Below are 21,001 nucleotides of genomic sequence, written 5' to 3'. Positions count from 1 at the left end.
TGATCTTCCATACTTAAATAACAGTTTCTAAAACTGCAGGGAATGAACAAAAGCTCAGTCTGGTATCGGTGAAAATATTCTCAAGTATTACTGTATTCTCAGAAATATACAAGCATTAACAAATTTCAGTAGGTCACAACAAAAATTAAACTAAGCACCAAATGACCCTTGATACTAGAAAAGAGGTTCTGGTGAGGGAATTTGAGCAGCTAGGAACTCAAATTGGAGTGGACAAAGTGGGCTTGAATTCATAAGACATGAGCATCAGTATTGGGGAAGGTGAGAGCTCTTCCAATGGGATGGGCTCTGCCTGACCCATGCTGGGATCTGGGTCCTGGAGAATCGTATGACTAGGACTGTGGGTTGGGGGTGGTTTCAACAGCTTGGAAAGGTATCAATAAAGTGAAAGGGAAGGAGAATGCAAGAGAAGTTTCAGAGTTCTCCAGAATAAAAGATAAAATGACAAGTTTAGAAAGGGTTAAGAATTTAACTTCATGCAACATGGAGACAAAATTGAGAAGGGTGGTAAATACAGGACTGAAGGTGTTATATTTAACTGCACACAGTATATCAGATAAGATAGATGATCTTGTAGAAATTTGACGGGTGTGACATGGGCATCACAGAGTGTTGGTTGAAAAAAGATCACAGCTTGGAACTTAACCTCCAAGGATACACATTTTATTGAAAGAACCGGCATGTGGGCAGAGTGGGTGGGGTGGTTTTGTTGGTAAAAAAAAACAAAATCTTGTCCTTAGAAATGAGTTACATAGGAACAGAAAATGTAACGTCCTTATAAGTAGAATTTAAAAAAACTGCAAGGGTAAAAACAACCCTGATAAGAGCTATTTACAGGCCTCTGAACAAAAGCTAGGACATGGGATACAAATTACAATGAGTGCTCAAAAAGACATTTAAAAAGAGCAATGGTAGTTGGTTATGGGGGTTTCAATATGCAGGTAGATTGGGAAAATCAGGTTGGTGTTTGATCCCAAGAGAAGGAATTTGTAGAATGCCTATAAGTTAGCTTTTTAGAGCAGCTTGTGGTAGAGCCCACTAGGGAAAAGGCAATTCTGAACTGGGTGTGTAAAGAACCAGAATTGATTAGGGAGTTTAAAGTAAAGGAATCCTTAGGAGGCAGTGATCATAAGTGATAGAATTAATTCTGTAGTTTGGGAGGCAGAAGCTAAAACTGGATGTATCTGAATTAAAATTGAGTAAAGGTAACTATAGAGGCATGCGAGAGGAGCCAGCCAAAATTGACTGGAAGGGGACACTAGCAAGGATGATGGTAGAGTAGCAATGGCTGGAGTTTCTGGGAGTAATTCAGACAGCTCAGGATCAGTTCATCCCAAAGAAGTATTCTAAAGGGAGGATGAGGCAACCATGGCTGACAAGGGAAATCAAAAAGACAGCATGAAAGCATAACAGAGGGCATACAATATAGCAAAGATTAATAGGGAGCTAGGGGATTGGGAAGCTTTTAAAAGTTTAACAGAAGCAACTAAAAAAGCAATAAGGTGAGAAAAAATGAAGGTAGGTTATCTAATAATATAAAATAGGATCCCAAATTAAAAAAAAAAAAATAAATATATATATATATATATATATATATATATATATATAAAAGAAGTAAAAGAGAGGCAAGAGAAGAGTGATTCTGGAGGACTGGAAAATCATAAATGTCACTACCCACTTTAAGAAGGGAGGCAGACAAAAGGTAGGAAATTATAGACCATTTTGCCTGACTTCAATGGTTAGTAAGATGTTGGAGTCCAATATTAAGGGTGAGGTTTCTGTGTACCTGGAGGTACACAATAAAATAGACTGAAGTCAGCATGATTTCCTTAAGGGGAAATTTTGCCTGACAACTATGAATGCTTTGCGGAAAGAACAGGCAGGACAGACAAAAGAAAGACAATGGTGGTGTTTACCTAAATTTTCAAAAGGTGCCTCACATCAGGTTGCCAAACAAGGTAAGAGCCCATGGCATTAGAGAAAAGACTGGCTGACTGGCAGGAAGCAAGAATGGGAATAAAGGGGCCCTTTACCGATTGGCTGCCAATGACTAGTGGTGTTCTGCAGTGTTGCATCTGCTACTATTCATGTAGTATCTTAATGATCTGGATGACAAATTGATGGTTTTGTGGCCAGGTTTGTAGATGATACAAAAATAGGTGGGTGGGTGGTTGTGTACGAAGCTGGGAGTCTGCAGAAGAACTTGGATAGGTTAGGAGAAATGTTAAACAATATCCAAGACATGGCAGATGGAATACAGTGGAGGGAAGTGTATGGTATATGGTCATGCACTTTGGTAGAAGGAATAAAGGGATAGACAATTTCCTAAATGGGAAGTGATTTCAGAAATTGGAGGTGCAGGACATGGGATTCCTAGTGCAGGATTCCCTGAAAGTTAACTTGCAGGTTGAGTTGGTAGCAAGGAAGGCAAGCACAATGTTAGCATTCATTTCAAGAGGACCGTAAAAGAATATATAAAAGCAAGGATATAATGCTGAGGATTTATAAGGCATTGGTCAGAATACATTCAGAATATTGTGAGTAGCTTTTGCCCCATATCTCAGAAGGTAGTGCTGGCATTGGAGAGGGTCCAAAGGAGCTTTATGAGAATTATCCTGGGAATGAAAGGGTTAATGAAAGAGGAGCATTTGATTGTTTTAGACCTGTAGTCGGTGAAGTTTTTAAGAATGGGGGGGGGGGGGAATCTCAATGAAACCTATCAAATATTGAAAGGCCTAGACAGAGTGGATGTGGACAGGATGTTTCTGACAGTAGGTGAGTCTAGGACAAGAGGGCACAACTTCAGAATAGAAGGATGTCCGTTTAGAACAGAGATTGAGGAGGAATTTCTTTACCAGAGGGAGGAGAATTGTGGAATTCATTGTCACAGATGTCTGTGGAGGCCAAGTCATTGGTTATTTTTAAAGCAATGGTTAATAGGTTCTTGATTAGTAAGGGTGTCAAAGATTATGGGGAAAAGGCAGGATAATGGTGATGAGAGGGAAAATAGATGGCAGCACAGACTCAATGGCCGAATGGCTTAATTCTGCTTCTTTATCCTATGGTTTCATGGTTTTATATTTATAAAGTTATGTATATAATTAAGCGCTGTTGAATATGAGATATCAATCCCTCTTTGCCTCAAGCACTTGAGAATTTCACAAACACGGGGAAATCTGCAGATGCTGGAAATCCAAAGCAACGCACAGAAAATGCTGAAATTTCCAACACTTTGTGTCTGTTACTTGAGGAATTTGGTGCTTTTTACAATGTTTTGCAGCTTTTGATACAGAACATTAGCATAACTCCCACCAGATTATTTGCTGTAACATCCTGCATTCCTCCATCAGTTTGTGACTTCTCAGACAAGAACTTGTAAAATTTGACTTGGTTTGCCTGCATTCATTTGTAATGCTGATGAATGATGTAAGAGCAAGCAATATTTTAGTGGTTGTAGATGGGTCATATTCTGCATGGAGGTCGGTCACCAGTGGTGTGCCTTAGGGATCTGTTCTGGGATCCCTACTCTTTGTGATTTTTATAAATGATCTGGATGAGGAAGTGTAGGGATAGGTTAGTAAATTTGCTGATGACACAAAGGTTGGTGGTGTTACGGATAGTGTGGAGGGCTGTCAAAGATTACAGCGGGACATCGATAGGATGCAAAACTGGGCAGAGAAGGGGCAGATGGAGTCCAACACAGAGAAGCATGAGGTGGTTCATTTTGGTCGGTCAAATATGATAATAGAATATAGTATTAATGGTAATACTCTTGGCAGTGTAGAGGATCAGAGGGAGCTTGGGGTCCGAGTCCATAGGACACTCAAAGCTGCTGTGCAGGTTGACTCTGTGGTTAAGAAAGCATACAGTGCATTGGCCTTCACCAATCGTGGGACTGAGTTTAGGAGCCAAGAGGTAATGTTACAGCTATAAAGGACTCTGGTCAAACCCCACTTGGAGTACTGTACTCAGTTCTGGTCACCTCACTATAGGAAGGATGTGGAAACCATAGAAAAGGTGCAGAGGAGATTTACAAAGATGTTGCCTGAATTGGGGAACATGCCCTAAGAAAACAGGTTGAGTGAACTCGGCCTTTTTTCCTTGGAGCATCGGAGGATGAGAGGTGACCTGACAGAGGTGTATAAAATGATGTCTGGCATTGATCGTGTGGATAGTCAGAGGCTTTTTCCCAGGGCTGAAATGGCTAGCACGAGAGGGTACAGTTTTAAGGTGCTTGGAAGTAGGTACAGAGGAGATGTCAGGGGTAGGATTTTTACGCAGAGAGTGGTGAGTGTGTGGAATGGGCTGCCAGCGACAGTGGTGGAGGCTGATACAATAGGGTATTTTAAGAGACTCCTGTATAGGTACATGGAGCTTAGAAAAATAGAGGATTATGGGTAACCCTAGGTAATTTCTAAAGTAAGGACTCGTTCGGCACAGCATTGTGGGCCGAAGGGCCTGTACTGTGCTGTAGATGTTCGATGTTCTATGTTTCTACCTTCTGATAGAGGTTGCACATCCTTTCATTTAAGGATGGATCCAAGTATCAAAGCTTGCCAAAAAGATGAAGTGGCAGAGGGACAACCAACAATAATTGATTTCATCAACAGAAATTTCTTTGGATTCTGGGGTACATGCTTGCATGAGACTCATCGTTCTCTGAATGCTACTGTAGTCTTTTATATTGTCTAGAATGCAATAAATCCTTCCCAAACATTGCTAATGATACAAGAGAGCATTGTTCAAGTTCAAGTTTATTGTCATGGGCATACATACCCAAGGGTTACATGCCATAAACAGCAGCACAGTAATATTATAAAACTAACATGAACATAAATTAACATAAATTATACGTAACTTACATGACAAAATAAGGAAACATGATGGCATTAGTACAAGTTGAAGGAAAAAAGAGAAAGAGAGAAAATAACACATTCAAAATAGTTCACTGCGTATTTAGAACCTAGAACTTAGAACATTTCAGCACAGTACTGGCCCATTATGTCGTGCGACCTTTCAACTTACTCGACGATCAATCTAACTCTTCCCTCCCACAGAATCCTCCATTTTCTATCATCTATATGCCTATCCAAGAGTTTCTTAAATCCCACTATGCCTTCTCCTTTACACCATCCCAGCAGGGTATTTCATGCACCCACCACTCAATGTGTAAAGAACTTACTTCTGACATCCCCCTTTTGCTTTCCTCCAATCACCTTAAAATTATGCCCTTGTGTATTCCCTACTTTCCCCTGGGGGAAAAAACTCTTTGGCTGTCACTCTATCTATCCCTCTTTTCATCTTATACAGCTCTATCAAGTCTCCTCTCATCCTCCTTTGCTACAAACAGAAGGAGCTAGCTCGCTGAACCTATCTTCATAAGACATGCCCTCTAGTTCAGGCAGCCTCCTGGTAAATCTCCCCTGAGCCTCTCTAAAGCTTCTATATCATTTCTCTAATGAGGTGACCAGAAATGAACACAATACTCCACAGTGTGGTCTACCCAGGAAGGGTTTTATAGAGCGGCAACATTACCTTATGCCTCTTGAACTCAATCCCCTGAATAATGAAGGCCAACACTCCATAACAAACCTATCAACTTGTGTGGCAACTTCGGGGGATCTATGGATGTGGACTCCCAAAATCCTTCTGTTCCTCCACACTGCTAAGAATGTTATATCTCACAGAAATTGTCTGACAATGTGTGTCATTGGCTTTAAAAATATAACTTTTGTTTACCTTTCTTAAAAGCAACGAAGTAATAATACCTGGGCAGGGGAGTAGTTGTAAAGATAGCAATGGTATTTCACACTTTAGATTTTGAGATCAATGCTATAGGTTTGATTTAACAACCTAGGAACTGTAAGAAGGTGGTGCAATGGTGCAGCTCGAAAGCTAAATCCAGCAACCAAAATTTAATCCTAAAATCCATTTCTGTCTGTATGGAGTTTGCACATTACCTCCAAGTCCGTTTCCACTGGTTGTTCCCTCAACCTAAAGTCACAGTTTTATGTGTTAACTGGCCACTAGAAATTGTCCCTGGGATGTCTGGGAGGAGTAGCAACTCTGGTGAAGGGGCTTGTCATATCCACTCTGGGACAGCTCACTCACTTTTGATCCCCACCGGACACTCAGCTCTCACCTGTGGCTCTAAGTAACTGTGCACATGCGGCAGTGGCCGCACCCTGATGCACCACTTCATCAGCTGAGTGAGGGTAGCTGGCAGGCCTCATACCACAGTGAAATAGGGACGTGCCTGTTCTGGTATGTGAAGTCAGCTCCAGCGTAGTGGGTGGTCTACCTCAGTCAGGATGGGAGCTCTGCAACAATTTGCAGAGAGCAAAGGCCATGACAGAGGAAGTAATGGTTATCCACTGCAACCAAGGAAGAGCCCAGTTTCTGACGACTACTTGTTCCACTGGACCCAGACTTCTGAGGTCAAGAGTGTCATTACCACGGATTCGGCAGCGCAGCAGAAACGGCAATTACACTCGTGAATATGCATGTGTCAGCTAGTTATTATTTCATTGTGACAGTATTTAACTCCATTCATTCCATCGTAGTATTTGTCAAGACTTGGTCACAGCAACACTTTGCTGCCTGCCTGCATTCCACCTGGCCTGGGAATTTGGACTGTCGAGTCAACTGACCCTGAAGACTAGCGGTATTTGTTTTATTCTTAGTTCTTTTCAGCTGCAGTGTCGGCTTCGTTTTCCATTTGAGAGTTTTAGTTAATGGCCCTGTGTGGCCTAGTGTTTATGGTTTTCTTTTCCTTTAACACTGTTCGCATTGAAGTCTGTGAACTATTGACACGCTTCAGTGTCCCTCACTCCGCACTTGGGCCATGTCCGAACCTGGTGACAAAGAGAGCAGAACTGCCCGAGTGTAAAGGCTTTTCCACTTTAAAAATTCTACTGTACAGGCCCCCTGTCATCATTGAATATGACAAACAGCCACCAAACTGCCCAGAGGGTATAAATGAGCAACAGAATCTGGGGAGGAGAATGAAACAGAATTTGTATAGGATTAGAGTAAAGTGGGGGCTTGATAGTCAGCACTGAATTGTTGGTCGCACGGGCCTGTCTTCATGCTGCATTACTCTGATACGATGGAAGAAACCTTAAATTCCAAGACTAAACCTCAATATCAAGAAAGAGGAGAAGGAACAAATCCAAAGGAATATTTATTCCTCAGTATGAATTTTAGATGTACAATGTTTGTTTGATATGCATACACACTACCCTGAACTACCGTGTTTCAATGATGAATTGGAAATTCCATTTGTTCCTACTCTATATAAAGAACGCACTATACAAAGAAGCTGTTAATTTTACATTCATGTCCTGACCTTTATATTTTAGTAGTACATTCTGCTGACATATTAGTACAATTTGGTAAATAGGTTTATACTGAGGTAGACTGAAAAATCCACACAAAATTCTGGAGGATCTCAGCAGGTCAGGCAGCATCAATGGAAATGAATGAACAGTCAACCTCTCAGGCCAAGACCTTGCATCAGGACTGGAAAGGAAGGCAGAAGAAGCCAGAATAAGAAGGTGAGGGCAGGGGAACAAGCACACGCTAGAAGGAGTAAACCCAAGTGGGTTGGGGAGCAGCGGGTGGATGAAGTATGAAGCTGGGAGGTGAGAGGTAGAAAAGGTAGAGGGCTGGAGAAAGAGACATCTGATAGGAGAAGAGAGACGACCATGGGAGAAGGAGGAGGGACACGGGGGGGGGGGGGGGGGGAGGTGATAGGCAGGTGAGAGGGAGAGAAAAGTAAGAGGGGAGCCAAAGTGGGGAATTGAAGAAGAGGGAAGAGGGTGGGAGAAAAAATTACTGGAAGCTAGAGAAATCAGTGTTCATGCCAACAGGGTGGAGGCTAACCAGGGAGGATATAGAGCAAGTTGGTAAACCTTCCATGCAGATCATTACAACAGTGTATTGAAGTAGAACAAGGGAAGGCAATTACAGAATGTGGAATGAAGTGTTGGAGTTGCAGAGAAAGTGCAGTGCAGGTAGACAATAAGGTGCAAGGCCACAACAAAGTCGATTGTGAGTTTATGATGCCAGGGGTCTGTTCAAAAGTCTTCTAACAGCTGGATAGCCTGATGGTACATGCTTGTGTGGTTGTACTTCTGCCTGATAGGGAGGGAGATGGCAGAGGTGGGGGGGGGGGATGGGGGAGTTGGGAGAGGTGGAGGGAGGCGGTAAAGGGGGGGGACAGGGGGCGAGAGAACACCAGATCATGCTGGAGTTACCACAAAGGTCACACTGACAAGCTTTGACAGGAACCTAAGGAGGAGGGGATGGGGGAGAACTTTGCAAAGTTGACTATGATTTTAACACCTTTTCAGATGTCCCTAACATTTAAAGACATTCAAAAACTGTTAAAACTGAACTAAGCGGCTAAAATATCTGTAATTTAATTGTCAAAACTGTTAACACACATTAGAATATAATTTAGAAAACTTATTATGCTAAGTTAAATGATTTTAACAATATTTGTAAAACAATCCAAAGGGCTAGAGTCCTTATGGAATAAGTAATACCTCAGACCCTACAGTGTGCAGTCAGGATCACGGAGGATAACTCCCTTGGTAAATGGAACGGCAATCGGCATTTGATCATTGGTTCAACGAGGTGATGAGTTCAGGCAGACGAATGAGGATGGTGATGTAGGAGAACTAGTTGGTATTTGTTTTCAAGGAAGAATCAAAATCAGGTTTAATATCGCCGGCATACGCCGTGAAATTCGTTGCTTTTGCGGCAGCAGAATAATACAAAACATGACAATAGAGAAATGTGTGTGAATGCGCGCGCGCGCGCAATAAATTAAACAAATAGTGCAGAAATAGAAATAAAAAAGTAGCGAGGTAGCATTCGTGGGTTCAATGTCCATTTAGAAATATGATGGTAGAAGGGAAAAAGCTGTTCCTAAATCGTTGACAGTGTGTCTTCAGGCTCCTGTACCACCTCCGAGATGGTAGCAGGGGGTGATCTGGGTGATGGGGGTCCTTAATGATTGACGCTGCCCTTTTGAGGCAGCGCCCCTCGAGGATGTCCTGGGCGCTACGCTCGTGCCCATGGTGGAGCTGGCTAAGTTTACAACTCTCTGCAGCTTACGGTACGGGGCATTATTGGTGCAATGAAGGTGAAGAGAATGTTGATAGTGAAACTGACTTACGGATTGTCAAAGTGCATCGGAGCTCTAAGTGGGAAGAGAGGAAGGAGAGATTTCTGTAGGGCAAGAACAGGCTTGTGGATCCTGTAAAGGAGATAGAAATGTGTGATTTGAGTTCTCTAAGGATGAACAACCACGAGAGGAAAGAGGTCAGTGATTGTCAAGGACCATGGTTTTAGGTTCGTGGTCCTAACTCCATTCGGTAACCCAGGAGATAAAATCACCGTCACGTTCCAACTAATTGCCTCTTATTGACAAAGGTCAACATTTCCAAGTTGGTACCTTACTGCTATGAGCACTGACATCATTCGCCCTTCAACAGTTACTCATATTTTTGTTCTTCTCGTAAGGAATGCAGTTAGCCTCGTCTGGAGTGAAGATTTGCCACACGTAGCCTATGTATGGACAATATTGGTTGACTATCAGATTCTCCGTTCTTAACGCAAAACCGGTAGCAAAGAGCTAGCAACAGAGAGAGAGAGAGAGAGAGAGAGAGAGAGAGAGAGAGAGAAAGAGAGAGAGATCGCTCTTGAAGCGAACTGTGGAGAGCGTCCTTTGTCCCTCCGATTTTAACTTACCTGCAAAATGCCTCTTGCACTTTAATATTAACCCTTCTCCCACCTTCATGCAGGGGGACCTGTGAAGGGAAGAAGAAGGCTTCTCTAGCGTCTGGGAATCGTAAATTCATGGGTCAGAGGGTGAGTCGTGAGTCGGTCGAGGCGGCCTTGTCAGTAAAACAGATCAAACTGATTTCTCCTCGCCTGTCAAATACGATCACCTCTTCGTCTAGCTGTTGATAATCAGGTCTCCAAAAACAAAAATCCGCGGTGCGATCCTTAAGCGCTCAGAGTTTCATCCCCGCGCGCAGCAGCGCTCGTTTTCCTGGACTGTGTGAAAATGGGGCAATGACTCGTTGAGGGGAGGGGGGAGCAGAAATGGAGGGTCTGACCCACACTTATCCTTGCAACATGCCCCTCCCACCCCTTTACACCCTTCCCAGCTCTCCCACAGGATTCCCTTTATTATCACGCCGTCAGTTTGAATCTTTGGAGATGATCGCTCAGGGATGAGGAGGGAGGTAGTTCTGTCGTGGCGGCAGTGGTGGGAAGGGGTGGGAGACCCGCCTGTATCCGACCCCCTCCCTCCTCACGCTGCCCGTCATCTCCTGCATGGAAGGGCGGAGGAGGGTCTATAAATAGAGGGGCAGAGAGCTCGAGGGGCGCAGACAGCGATCTGCGGCTTCAAACGGAGCAATTACAGGCGACCCAATTCCAAGACTATTATTGCAGATTATTACCGATAAATCGATTCCATTGGGATAACCTGACGCCGTGTTGTCGAGCCTAACCGTGCTCTATTTAGTTAGATCTCTGTTAAAGTGCTGTCATTTGGAGAATTATTAATGTGAGTCGCTTGCTCTCACACAGACTTCACCTCTCTCGCTCTTTACAAGACTTTTGGCCATGTCTCCTTCTGGTTGGTTCCTTCTCTGGACCGCGCTGCTCTTGTTCGGGGTGCAAAGGGCTGACAGCGGCAGATCCAAGGTCAATTCCATCAAGTCTCCGGTCAGTGGACAGTCTCCGGACCAACTGCCCGTCAACAGATCCACCGTGATTCCGCAGGCGAAGGTCAACAAGAAAAGTGCCGCCGGGAGCCAGGTGAGTGAACTCACGCCGTGCACTGCGGGCTAGCCCGTGGGCAACGAGCTGTGGGTAAAGTAGAGATTAATTTTTGGAGGGTGAGCGGCTGTTTATCTGAATCTGATGGCGCACATACTGAGTTTGATAAGCTGTTATGCACGTCGGGATTGGGCTGAGACCCTTCAACCGTACGCAGCCATCCCTGTTACCTTCAGTCTTTGCTCTGTGCCCTGGTTAAAGGAAGATAGGGGTAGGCCGGCGGAATTAATAGGGGATACAGAGAGGGAGAGAGCGGAGAGAGACTGATGAGTGAAAGAGAGAGAGAGGAGGAAGAGGGGAGGGTGAGAGAGGGGAAAGGGAGAGGAGGAGGCGAGGGAGAGGAAGGGGGAGAGGGAGAGGGAGACGGATATAAAGATAAATATAAAAGATTGCTAAGGTCCTATTTCCCACCAGAATGAGCTTTCCTGTGAATCTACCTACTGGTGCATCTGTAACCCATGGAGGGTCGGGGGAATCTTTAGAAACACCAGACTGACGACGGTCTGAACTTTGAACGATTTACTCTGTTCTGGGGACGGTTCGGCTGACCAGAGCTCTGATGGATACAAGGGATGGCACGGAGACAGAAATGGATTTTCATCCCATGGCAAGTCCGAAGGGGCGAGGGGAGGGGTTAAATAGAGAAAGTATGGGTCGAAAGCGGGAGAAATTAGGGATTGAATGCACCGCAAACTAGAGGTTTAAACCAAGAACATCAAGGGGAGTAACCGGCAGACACAAGCCAATACCTTTGGCGCGTCTCCGCTTCTCCCGAGTCAACCACTTTAAACTTATGGAGTCAAACGGTATTTAATTATCTTACTGCCACCCACTAATAAAGTTAGAGCAATAAAAACGCCAATAAATTTCAAACGCCCTGCTGTCAACAATGTAAGTTCAGCTCTTTGGAACCTTGAAGGAGAAATGAACTTCAGCCTTATTATTACTGACGTGGACCCGTTCGGTTACATGTCCCCTTTGTACAGCTATTCTGAGGTAATTCTCTGTAAAGTCACCGAAATGTGAACTGTTTCTTTTATTAGTTTAATGTATTTGGTAAGCCACAAATTAAATTTTCCTAACAACTGGAAGATTTAGTATCAGAAGAACTGAGTGCAGTGTGAGGTCAGAAATAGAGATTACTTTGCTCCGGATATATGATGGGGTGCGCATTTTCTTCAGCCGGAATAAGAAAGCATTATTGGCGCTGGAATGTGTGGCGACACTTCAGGCTGCCCCCAGCGCACCCTGGGTTTATTAGTTGCCAACGCAAACGACGCATTTCGCTGTGTGGTTCGATGTACACATGATAAATAAACTTGAATCTTGAATCATGAAAAGGTTACCTGGCGAATCCATATCATTGTTTAAGTCATTTTACTGTGAGAAGTTGGTGGCACTCACATCTGAGGCCAAGTGCCGTTCAGAATTCTTGACGCATGTACTGAGGCTTTGGTGCCATACAGAGGAAATGTAACATTACTGCTCCTCAGTCAAACCTAAAGATCCCTCTGGAAAACTGGAGGAGTTTGCCCCAATGCCTTGACTGATAAATATCCCTCAGCCTGCGTTAATAAAGGAGATCTTCTGCACCTGAAATCCTGCTGTGCAAAATGAGCCACATTTCCTGATTTGCAACAAGTCACTTCAGAATTTCTTTGTCAGCTGCAACATGATTTTGGACATCTCCGGGCCATGAACTGTGCTACAAAAATTCAGCTAATCTAGCTCACCTATCACTTGCTAAATATGCCAGACAGGGCCCATTCAATACACTGCAAACTCAGCAGACAGAGCCACCTATTCAGATTCTGCATTTTATATGAATGAATGAAATTTTATTTTTCTGTCAGTACAAACATAACAAAAAGCATAATTTTCTTTCTTTTCAAGATGATTTCATAAGACAAAATTAAATAATATTTTTTTTAAAGCAGACCGAAAGGGCGTAGGCTGAAGCTACAGCTTATTACGCCTACCCCTCTTACTTATACAAAAACATATTTGGCATCAATCATCACACAACACAACAAAAAATTCATAATCTTTTTTGACACAAAATCCAATTCCAAGTATCATTTATTTGCATTACTCCCATTCATTTTAAATCATGTATTTTATATTTTATAGCAGCTTGTGGTAGCACGCAGTGAAGTTAAACTATCATGGAGTCACTGAGAGGATGGTGTAGTGGCAGCTATCATATTCAATATGCATTTATATTATAGGATGAATGGGAGAGAAGGAGCTTGTGTTTGAACCGCACACTTAATAGGTGCCCCAGTGAAGTTGAAACACAGTCATTACAGGGAATATAACTTCTGATTTTCAAACAACGTGGTCCTATAAATTAGATTAGCCAAATAGGAGCATGGCAGTGCAATGGTTGGTTAGCACAACGCTTTACAGTATAGACGACCCAGGCACAATTACTGCAAATGCCTGTAAGGAGTTTTTACATTCTCCCTGTGACTGCATGGGATTCCCTCTGGGTGCTCTCATAGTCCAAAGACATGCTGGTTGGCAGGTTAATCAGCCATTGTAAATTGTTCCATGATTAAACTTGGATTAAATCAGGGGATTGCTGGGCTGCTTGGCTCAAAGGACCGTAAAGGCCACTCTGCGTTGTATCTCAATTAAACAAAGTAAAATAATGTATTATGTAGATGGTGGGTGAGGAATTTAATCTGATTACGGCACAAGGGGGATATCTGTTTTTCTTTGAATAACTTAGGTAATCTTGTCTTCGTACTTCCATGACATAAAACACTATTTTAACATCTCATCCAAAAGGCAGAAAATACAGGACATCTCTAGAGCACAAGAAGGCAAAAACTGAAGGAAGAGAAAAGACAAGAAGTAGTAGCCTGCTTCGGCTTGCCTTGCTGTTCAATACAATCATAGCTAATTAATTCTGACCTCATCTCCTGTGCCAGTTTCCCATAACATGCAATTCCTCAGTCTAATCTCTCGTAAATTTGCCTGACATATTTGTGTGTTATCCTGTGTTATAACCTTAAAAATCGGAAGATGTTCATTGAATAGTCGCCTGAGAAGGCTGCCACCCTGAGCCAAGGCTGACACCTTGTGTCAAGAATTTAATCTGAATGCAGAACAATTATTTACAAAATCTCGACTGCCACCTTTCCATAGGGAATTCTTCCAAAATGCATCGGAGGAGTTTAATCAAGCAAAGCAAAACCTGTCAAGCCCCATAGGTGAAATAATAAAGTGCCTGGCCAAACAAATGAGTTTTTATAAAGGGTCTGAATGTCAGAAAGAAAGAGGAAGAGGCAGAGAGGTATAGGAAATGGTCCAGAGATTGAAACCTGAGCCGCTGATGGTACAGCTGGCAATGGGCCACTGGTGAAGTAACTTCATCTGGGGTTAAGGAAGAAAGCATTGTGTGTAGATGTCTTGGAGAATTAACTAGGAGCAGTAATTCTCAGCACCTGTGGAAGAGGTCTTCCTTCTCTGCAACTTAAGACTTGTTAGATTTCTATTTTTTTCCGCTTCTGGTGAAAAACTATCAAACTGAAACATAGATTCTGTTTCCTCTCCATTAGATTCTGCCTGAGTATTTCCAACTTTTTTTTTGTTTTTGTTTCATATTTTCCACTATCTGCAAATTTTGCTTTGCAGTTGTCTTGGAATAATATTGGGCTAGTGAAGATCATAAGGATCGATTAGTAAGATCATAGAGGGATATGAAGACAAGGTGAGAATATGAATTTTAGGAGTTACTTGAATGGGAGCCAAATCAAAAGGTGAAAGGAGATGGGTGAATGTGTTTGGTGTGAGGAGCGGTATCCAGAGCTAAATTTTGAATGACTTTAAGTTAAGGAAGGATGGAATAAAGGAAACCATTGATATAGCCAACTGTAGAGGTGTGGATGAGGGTCAAAACCAGAGAGTTATACAGGATAGAAATGGGTTCTTTGGCCTACAATGTACATTCAGTTCATTTGCCTATCTACACTAAACCCACTTGCCTGCATTAGGTCCTTATCCTTCTATGCATTGCCTATATACTGTGTCTGTCTGGATATCTTGTAAGGGTAGTGATTGTACCTAATTTCATCACCTTCGCTGGGAACACATTCCAGATATCAACACTTACAGTGAAATGGAGCACATCCCTCAAATCCTCTTTAAAATTCTTCCCTCTCACTTTAAACCACTGCCCTTTTGAGTTTACTACACCGCCACTGGACGATGTCAGGCAGGGTGGAGTTGGGTAACATTATGGAAGTTAAAATGGATGGTCTTGATTATCTTGACATGTGCATGTGCCCCAAAGCTCATTATGGGATCAAAGATGGTGCCAATATTATAAACAGTGTGGCTAACTTTCAGACAGCTACCAATAATAGAGATGGTGTTGGTGGCTAAAGAATGGGGCAATGGGAAAAAAGGCTTTAGTATAAAGATGGAGGAAATCTCCACTCATGGAATAACAACGCTAGACTCACAGTCTGGGTCATGAGATATGGTGCAGACACAGATTTGGATGCTATCCTTGTCAATATTGAAAGTGGTGCTTCGTTTTCTGGTAATGTTACCAACAGCAACATGTTAATGAAAAATGGTGAGGGAGAGGCAAACAAGATACTTAGGGGAGAATAGAAGGTATGAGAAGCAAAAAGTTGTTCCAGATGTTCCAACAAAAGTTGTTCAATTAACAATAACATGCATTTAAAGTTGGCTTGGTTAGAAAGAATGTAGCAAATCAAAGAGAGCATCACTTAAGAGTTCTTAAAAAGTACCACTGGCTTTTAAAAGAAAGCTTAAGGGAAGAGAGGTAGGGCAAGCCATGGGGGAAGATCACATTACCATGACTTTATGAACAAGTATCAGACTGGCCTGTTTACATTGAAGTGACATGATTACAAAGTGAGTCAAGTTTTACATTGAATGCTGAAGAAATTGGATCGAGCGTAAAAATAAAATAAACAGGTCACACCACAATTTAAATAAGTTTTAACATCATCTGATCTGATCCACAGCCTCAGTTCAAATATTCTGGCATAGATCTTGATTCTTCTGTGGTCCAAAGACTGTTTATATCAGCCATAAAAATAATCAATTCCTGAGTGGAAACTCCAATCATTCATTATCCTGTGTCTGTCATCTCAGTCTTAATTGTGTGTCTATGTATTCTGAAATGATGTCCCTTTGTTTAAGATCCCCCCAAAACAGAAAGCAACCTGTAAAACTTCCTCAAATATTTTGAGAAGATTTACCTCTCAGTTTTCCCAATTTCACTCAATTTTTCTTCATCAGTCATCTCTCCTAGTAATTAATCCTATAAAATATGTCCTTTCTCTGAGGCAAATATATTCTTCCCTAAACAAGAAAATAAAAAACAGCACTCAGTATTCCAGGTCTGATTGCTCCAAAGATCTGCTCAGTTGTAGGAAGGGCTTCACTACCTTTGTACTCTAATCCTAAACTGGTTATTCCTTTTGTTTTGCATTAATTTTATGTCTTTGCACCGTACTGCTGCTGCAAAGCAATAAATATCACATCACCTAACTCAATGGTAGTAAACCTGATTCTGACTCTCTTGAAATGTAGTTGGAAGCACTACAATGTGATAATAGGGCCATGTTTAAAGTATGAAAGGAAGATATCTTATTTACTGATATGCACACAAGGAAGTAATCTCATTTTAGCACTTTGTTTTTCAGGATAATTGCATAAAAATTACAATGCAGAGTCTCGTCATACAACTGAGCTTGTTTACTGTCCACATACAGTACTCCTAATCCTGTGCTTCTGTTCTATTATCATTGTTCTTCTTTATCGTTTATCAGGCATAGCATCTGTTTTAATTACTGACAGTGATTCTACAGCCAAAAAACATGTATTTCTTTTGTTCTCTGTGTTAAATCTCTAACATTTAATCTTAGTTATCTCCACCTCTCAACCGCTAGAAGGAGTCTATCTCAAAGTTGCCTAATATTAAGTATCTCCTAATCATCACTAGTGAAAAAAAATCTGCATGTTTCAACGTCTTTCTTGTATGTCCACATGCTAGGAATGATGTACTGTGTAGCTTCTCAATTATATAGTATGTAGTCATGACTAGTGACTGAAGGGTTAAAGTTGATTTTATTGTATCTACAAAACAATCTTGATATTTCGCAGCACACATCAGCTCTGTTCCTTAATTAGATCTCACTTTGATGTGTTATTTATTTTGCTTAACTCAAAATACTTGACAGTTTATATTTTCTTGCATTGTACTTTACTCTTGAATTATTAGAATTCCAATGTGCCAAGTTTATAGCATGCACATGATAAAAAAAATGTTGTAAATGTTATTATGTATTGTTCTAGGGAATAGCATTTGCAAAGAACTTTTGTCAGTTATGTAAGATACTTGGACCTTGATTTTGTTCTTCTCCTAGAAGACGGAGGAGAGAGAGTGAAAGGTAAAGGCACAACAGAAGAGTACTTCAAATGGGTCAGACTAGGAGAGCAACAGGCAAAGGAAAGGAACCATTTATGAGAGAAATAGGGAATAAACAGCAACAGTGAATGATTAAAAAGTATCTGGGATATTCACAGTTGCCAAATGCTTTGCTGAGAAAATGAAATGATATTTGTTTTACTCTGTGTACAAAAATAGCAAGACACAAAGAGACAGTCAGATAACAAAACAAATGAGATTAAAGGCAATGCTTTCAAAACCTGTGTAAATGATATGATGTTATGAGGGAGGGTTAACATCTAAGTTCCTAAGTTTCAAAGCTGCATGGAGCAGTGGGTGGAAAGGTAAGGATTACGTAACCACCAGGATGCTATCAGTGAAGATTAATTTCACTGCAGTTGGAAAGCAGCATGTCCATAAGAGCTGGGATTCCCTATATCATTACTGTTCCAACATACTATTCCTTTCTGAAACACCCCCGCATGATGCAATATCAAAGCTGCAGATTAGAATCACTCTCATCACTTCTGGGGGTTGATGGGTTTCATCTCCTGTTCATCAGTAATAACCTTCCTCCCCTATATCTGAACAGGTACAGACTTGTGACAGGCAGGGCTTCAGCATGCTGGTGCCTATAATGGTCTTGGCACTCCTCATGGATTCCAAATACATTAACTTCACTTTGTGAGGATGAGTAGTGTACACAGAGCTGCCCTTCCTGATCCAAGTACTGGATTCCCTCATTCTCATGTTGCATGAGATTTCTAAACTTCAACATAACACCTTACATTTCTGTCCTGAGGCACAGTTCTCAGGTATACCCATCCATATTTAAGTAACAAACGATATGCTGGATGAATGAACATCCATCTTTGATGGGAATTCAGTGAGACCCTTTCTCAATGTCCCCTTCCTGTGATTTTTCTTCTGCTGGATGAACATCATTTGTGGGATCACAGGAACTGATCCAGGCTTTCAAAACATCAATAATTCCTTTCTCCCCGCAGATGATACTCCACCTGCTCAGTTCCTCCAGCAGATTGCTTGTTGCTCCAGACTCCAGCATCTTCAGTACTTTATGTCTCCATCTTCTATTTATGGCTGAGATTCACAGACTTCTTGAGGAATCATAGCAAGTGTGTTCTCATCCTTATCTGGCATTCCCAGACTGTCATTTGGATTCATTAGAATAGTGTAAGGGTAGGGCTGATTTTATTCTTTTTTTTGTATAAATATCTGTCAAATGTTGAGTTACCTTCTATTTTGATTCAGGTATATTACAGAATGAAGGCTGGCTTAAGATTGAAGATAGGATTTGCTATTTACATCATGGCTTTTTCACACTGAAAGCCACTTTATAGCAACAGGAGAGGCCATTATGCTTACTGCTCAATTATTTGTATCAGACTGAAGCAAAATGTATTGCCCAACAATGTTATACATGCAACATACATTGCATTTCAAGGAAAAGCAAATTTGGCATTCAGAGTTGAGCTCCAGTTTCAACAACACAAGCTGAATTCAGTAAAAGAATCCACAACTTTCAAAAAACATTTCACTGAAGTCCTCCAATTAATTTGAAACTTTTTTTTCCACCCAAAGAGTGGTCAGTCAATGGAAGGAGCTGCCAGAGGCAGGTACATTAGCAACATTTACAGTATTGTGCAAAAGTCGTAAGCACACACGAATATATACCTGTAGCTAGGGTGCCTAAGATTTTTGCACAATACTGTATTTGTCATCATTGAACAGAGATTAAGTTTTGTAAATCCGGCAAGAGCAATGGATGTTGGGAATGGCGAGGGTTGGAGCACCACAGGAGGGATCTAGGACAGGCGGCAGAGAAGGAGAGCCGGGGCAGGGAATGGTGTGGGTGTAGACACACCCAGCCCTGAGAGAGCAAGCGAGGACATTTAATTCCAAACAATTTGCTTATTGATCATTTCAAGTGATAGGTTTCATGAACATTGTTAGATCTATAGTTGTGCAAAATAGTGGGAAGTATTCCAACATGCATCTAACTTGTGGTTTATAGATTATAGAAAAGAATTGAGGTGTCAGGAAATATCACTCCCTGCAGGATATATAGCCTCCATTCTGTCTTGTAACCACAGTATTTACATGGACAGTCCAACTGAGTTTCTGGTCAACAATGACCCACAGGAAATTGATGGTGGGGAACTTGCCAATGGTAATATATTAAGTGATATATAGACTCTCTATTGTTGAAGATAGTCAATGCCTGGCACTTTTGTGGCCTAGATGTTACTTGCCACTTGTCAGCCCTTACCTGAGGGTTGTTTAGAACTTACTAGATATAGACACAGGCTGCATTATTTGCTGAGGAGTTGAGAATAGAGTTGATCAGTCATCAGCAAACATTTCTACATCTGAATTGCGGGGAAAGGAAGATAATTGATGAAACAGATGAAGATGGATGGATCTAGGACACCACCGTGAGGAATTCCATCAGTGGTGCCCTGGAGTTAGGATAATTGATTTCCATTGACTACACCATCTTCCTTTTCTTCAATGTATGACTTCAACCACTGGAGTGTTTTGTCTTTGATGTCCATTGACTTCAGTTTGGCTGGGTATCCTGATGCCAAATATCAAATGCTGTCTTGATGGCAAAGACCGTCACTCATCTTGCCGCTAAGATCCAATTTCAGACTATATGGGGGAGATCTTCAATGGAATTTTTATATCTCTACTTACCCAGGAAATGGACACAAAGTCTATAGTTGTGGGGCAAAGCAGTAGTGAAGTCATGGACTGTGTACAGATTAGAGAGGAGGAAGTGTTTGCTGTCTTGAAGCATGTTAGGGTGGATAAATACCCATGCCCTGACAGGATGTTCCCTGGGACCCTAAGGGAGGCTAGGGACTTAGCAGAGATATTTAAAATGTTCCTAGCCAGCGATGAAGTGCTGGAGGATTGGAGGATAGACAATGTCATTCCATTGTTTAAAAAAGGCTCTAAGATTAAGACAGGAGATTATAGCCCAGTAATCTGACATCAGTAGTGGCTAAGTTATTGGAAGGTATTCCAATGGACCAGATATATACATATTTGGATAGACACGGACTGATTAGGAATAGTGAATATGGCTTTCTGTGTGGTAGGTTATGTCTAACCAATCTTACAGAGCTGTTCGAGGAAGCTACCTAGAAATTTCATGAAAGTAAGGCAGTGCATGTTGTCTACATGGATTTTAGCAAGGTCTTTGATAAGGTCCTGCATGGGAAGTTGACCAAGAAATTTCAATCGCTTGGCAGTCAAAATGAGGTGGTAAATTGAATTAGGCATTGGCTTCAAGGGAGAAGCAACAGAGTGATAGTGGTTGCTTCTCTGACTGGAGGCCTGTGACTAGTGGTGTGCAGCAGGGGTTGGTGCTGCGTCCTTCGTTTGCCATCTAATGTGGTAAACTGGATCGGCAAATCTGTAGATGACACCAGGTTTGGGAATGTAGTGGACAGTGAAGAAGACTATCAAAGCTTGCAGTGGAATATGGACAAGCTGGAAAAATGGCAGATGGAATTTCATGCAGACAAGTGTGAGGTGTTGCATTTTGGAAGAACAAACCAGGGTAGGACTTACACAGTGAGCGATGGGTCACTGAGGGGTGTGGTACAACAGAGATATCTTGGAATACAGATCCGTTCTCCCTTGAACGTGTCATCATAG

The 21,001-nt window shown here is 41.9% G+C and overlaps 1 protein-coding gene across 1 annotated transcript in view; it reads left to right on the top strand.

Moving 5' to 3' along the window:
- The first annotated feature begins 10,428 nt into the window (after positions 1 to 10,428).
- The window catches only part of dkk2 (dickkopf WNT signaling pathway inhibitor 2), a 36,265-nt gene continuing 25,692 nt past the window's right edge, over positions 10,429 to 21,001 (top strand). The window contains exon 1 of the mRNA XM_073042498.1: positions 10,429 to 10,857. Coding sequence (XP_072898599.1) covers positions 10,663 to 10,857 — 195 coding nt within the window. The 5' untranslated portion in view covers positions 10,429 to 10,662. The remainder of the gene's footprint in view (positions 10,858 to 21,001) is intronic.

The sequence above is a fragment of the Hemitrygon akajei genome, chromosome 4 (assembly GCF_048418815.1).
Source record: "Hemitrygon akajei chromosome 4, sHemAka1.3, whole genome shotgun sequence".
NCBI classification, from domain to species: domain Eukaryota; kingdom Metazoa; phylum Chordata; class Chondrichthyes; order Myliobatiformes; family Dasyatidae; genus Hemitrygon; species Hemitrygon akajei.
This window is presented reverse-complemented; position numbering and strand designations above follow the sequence as displayed.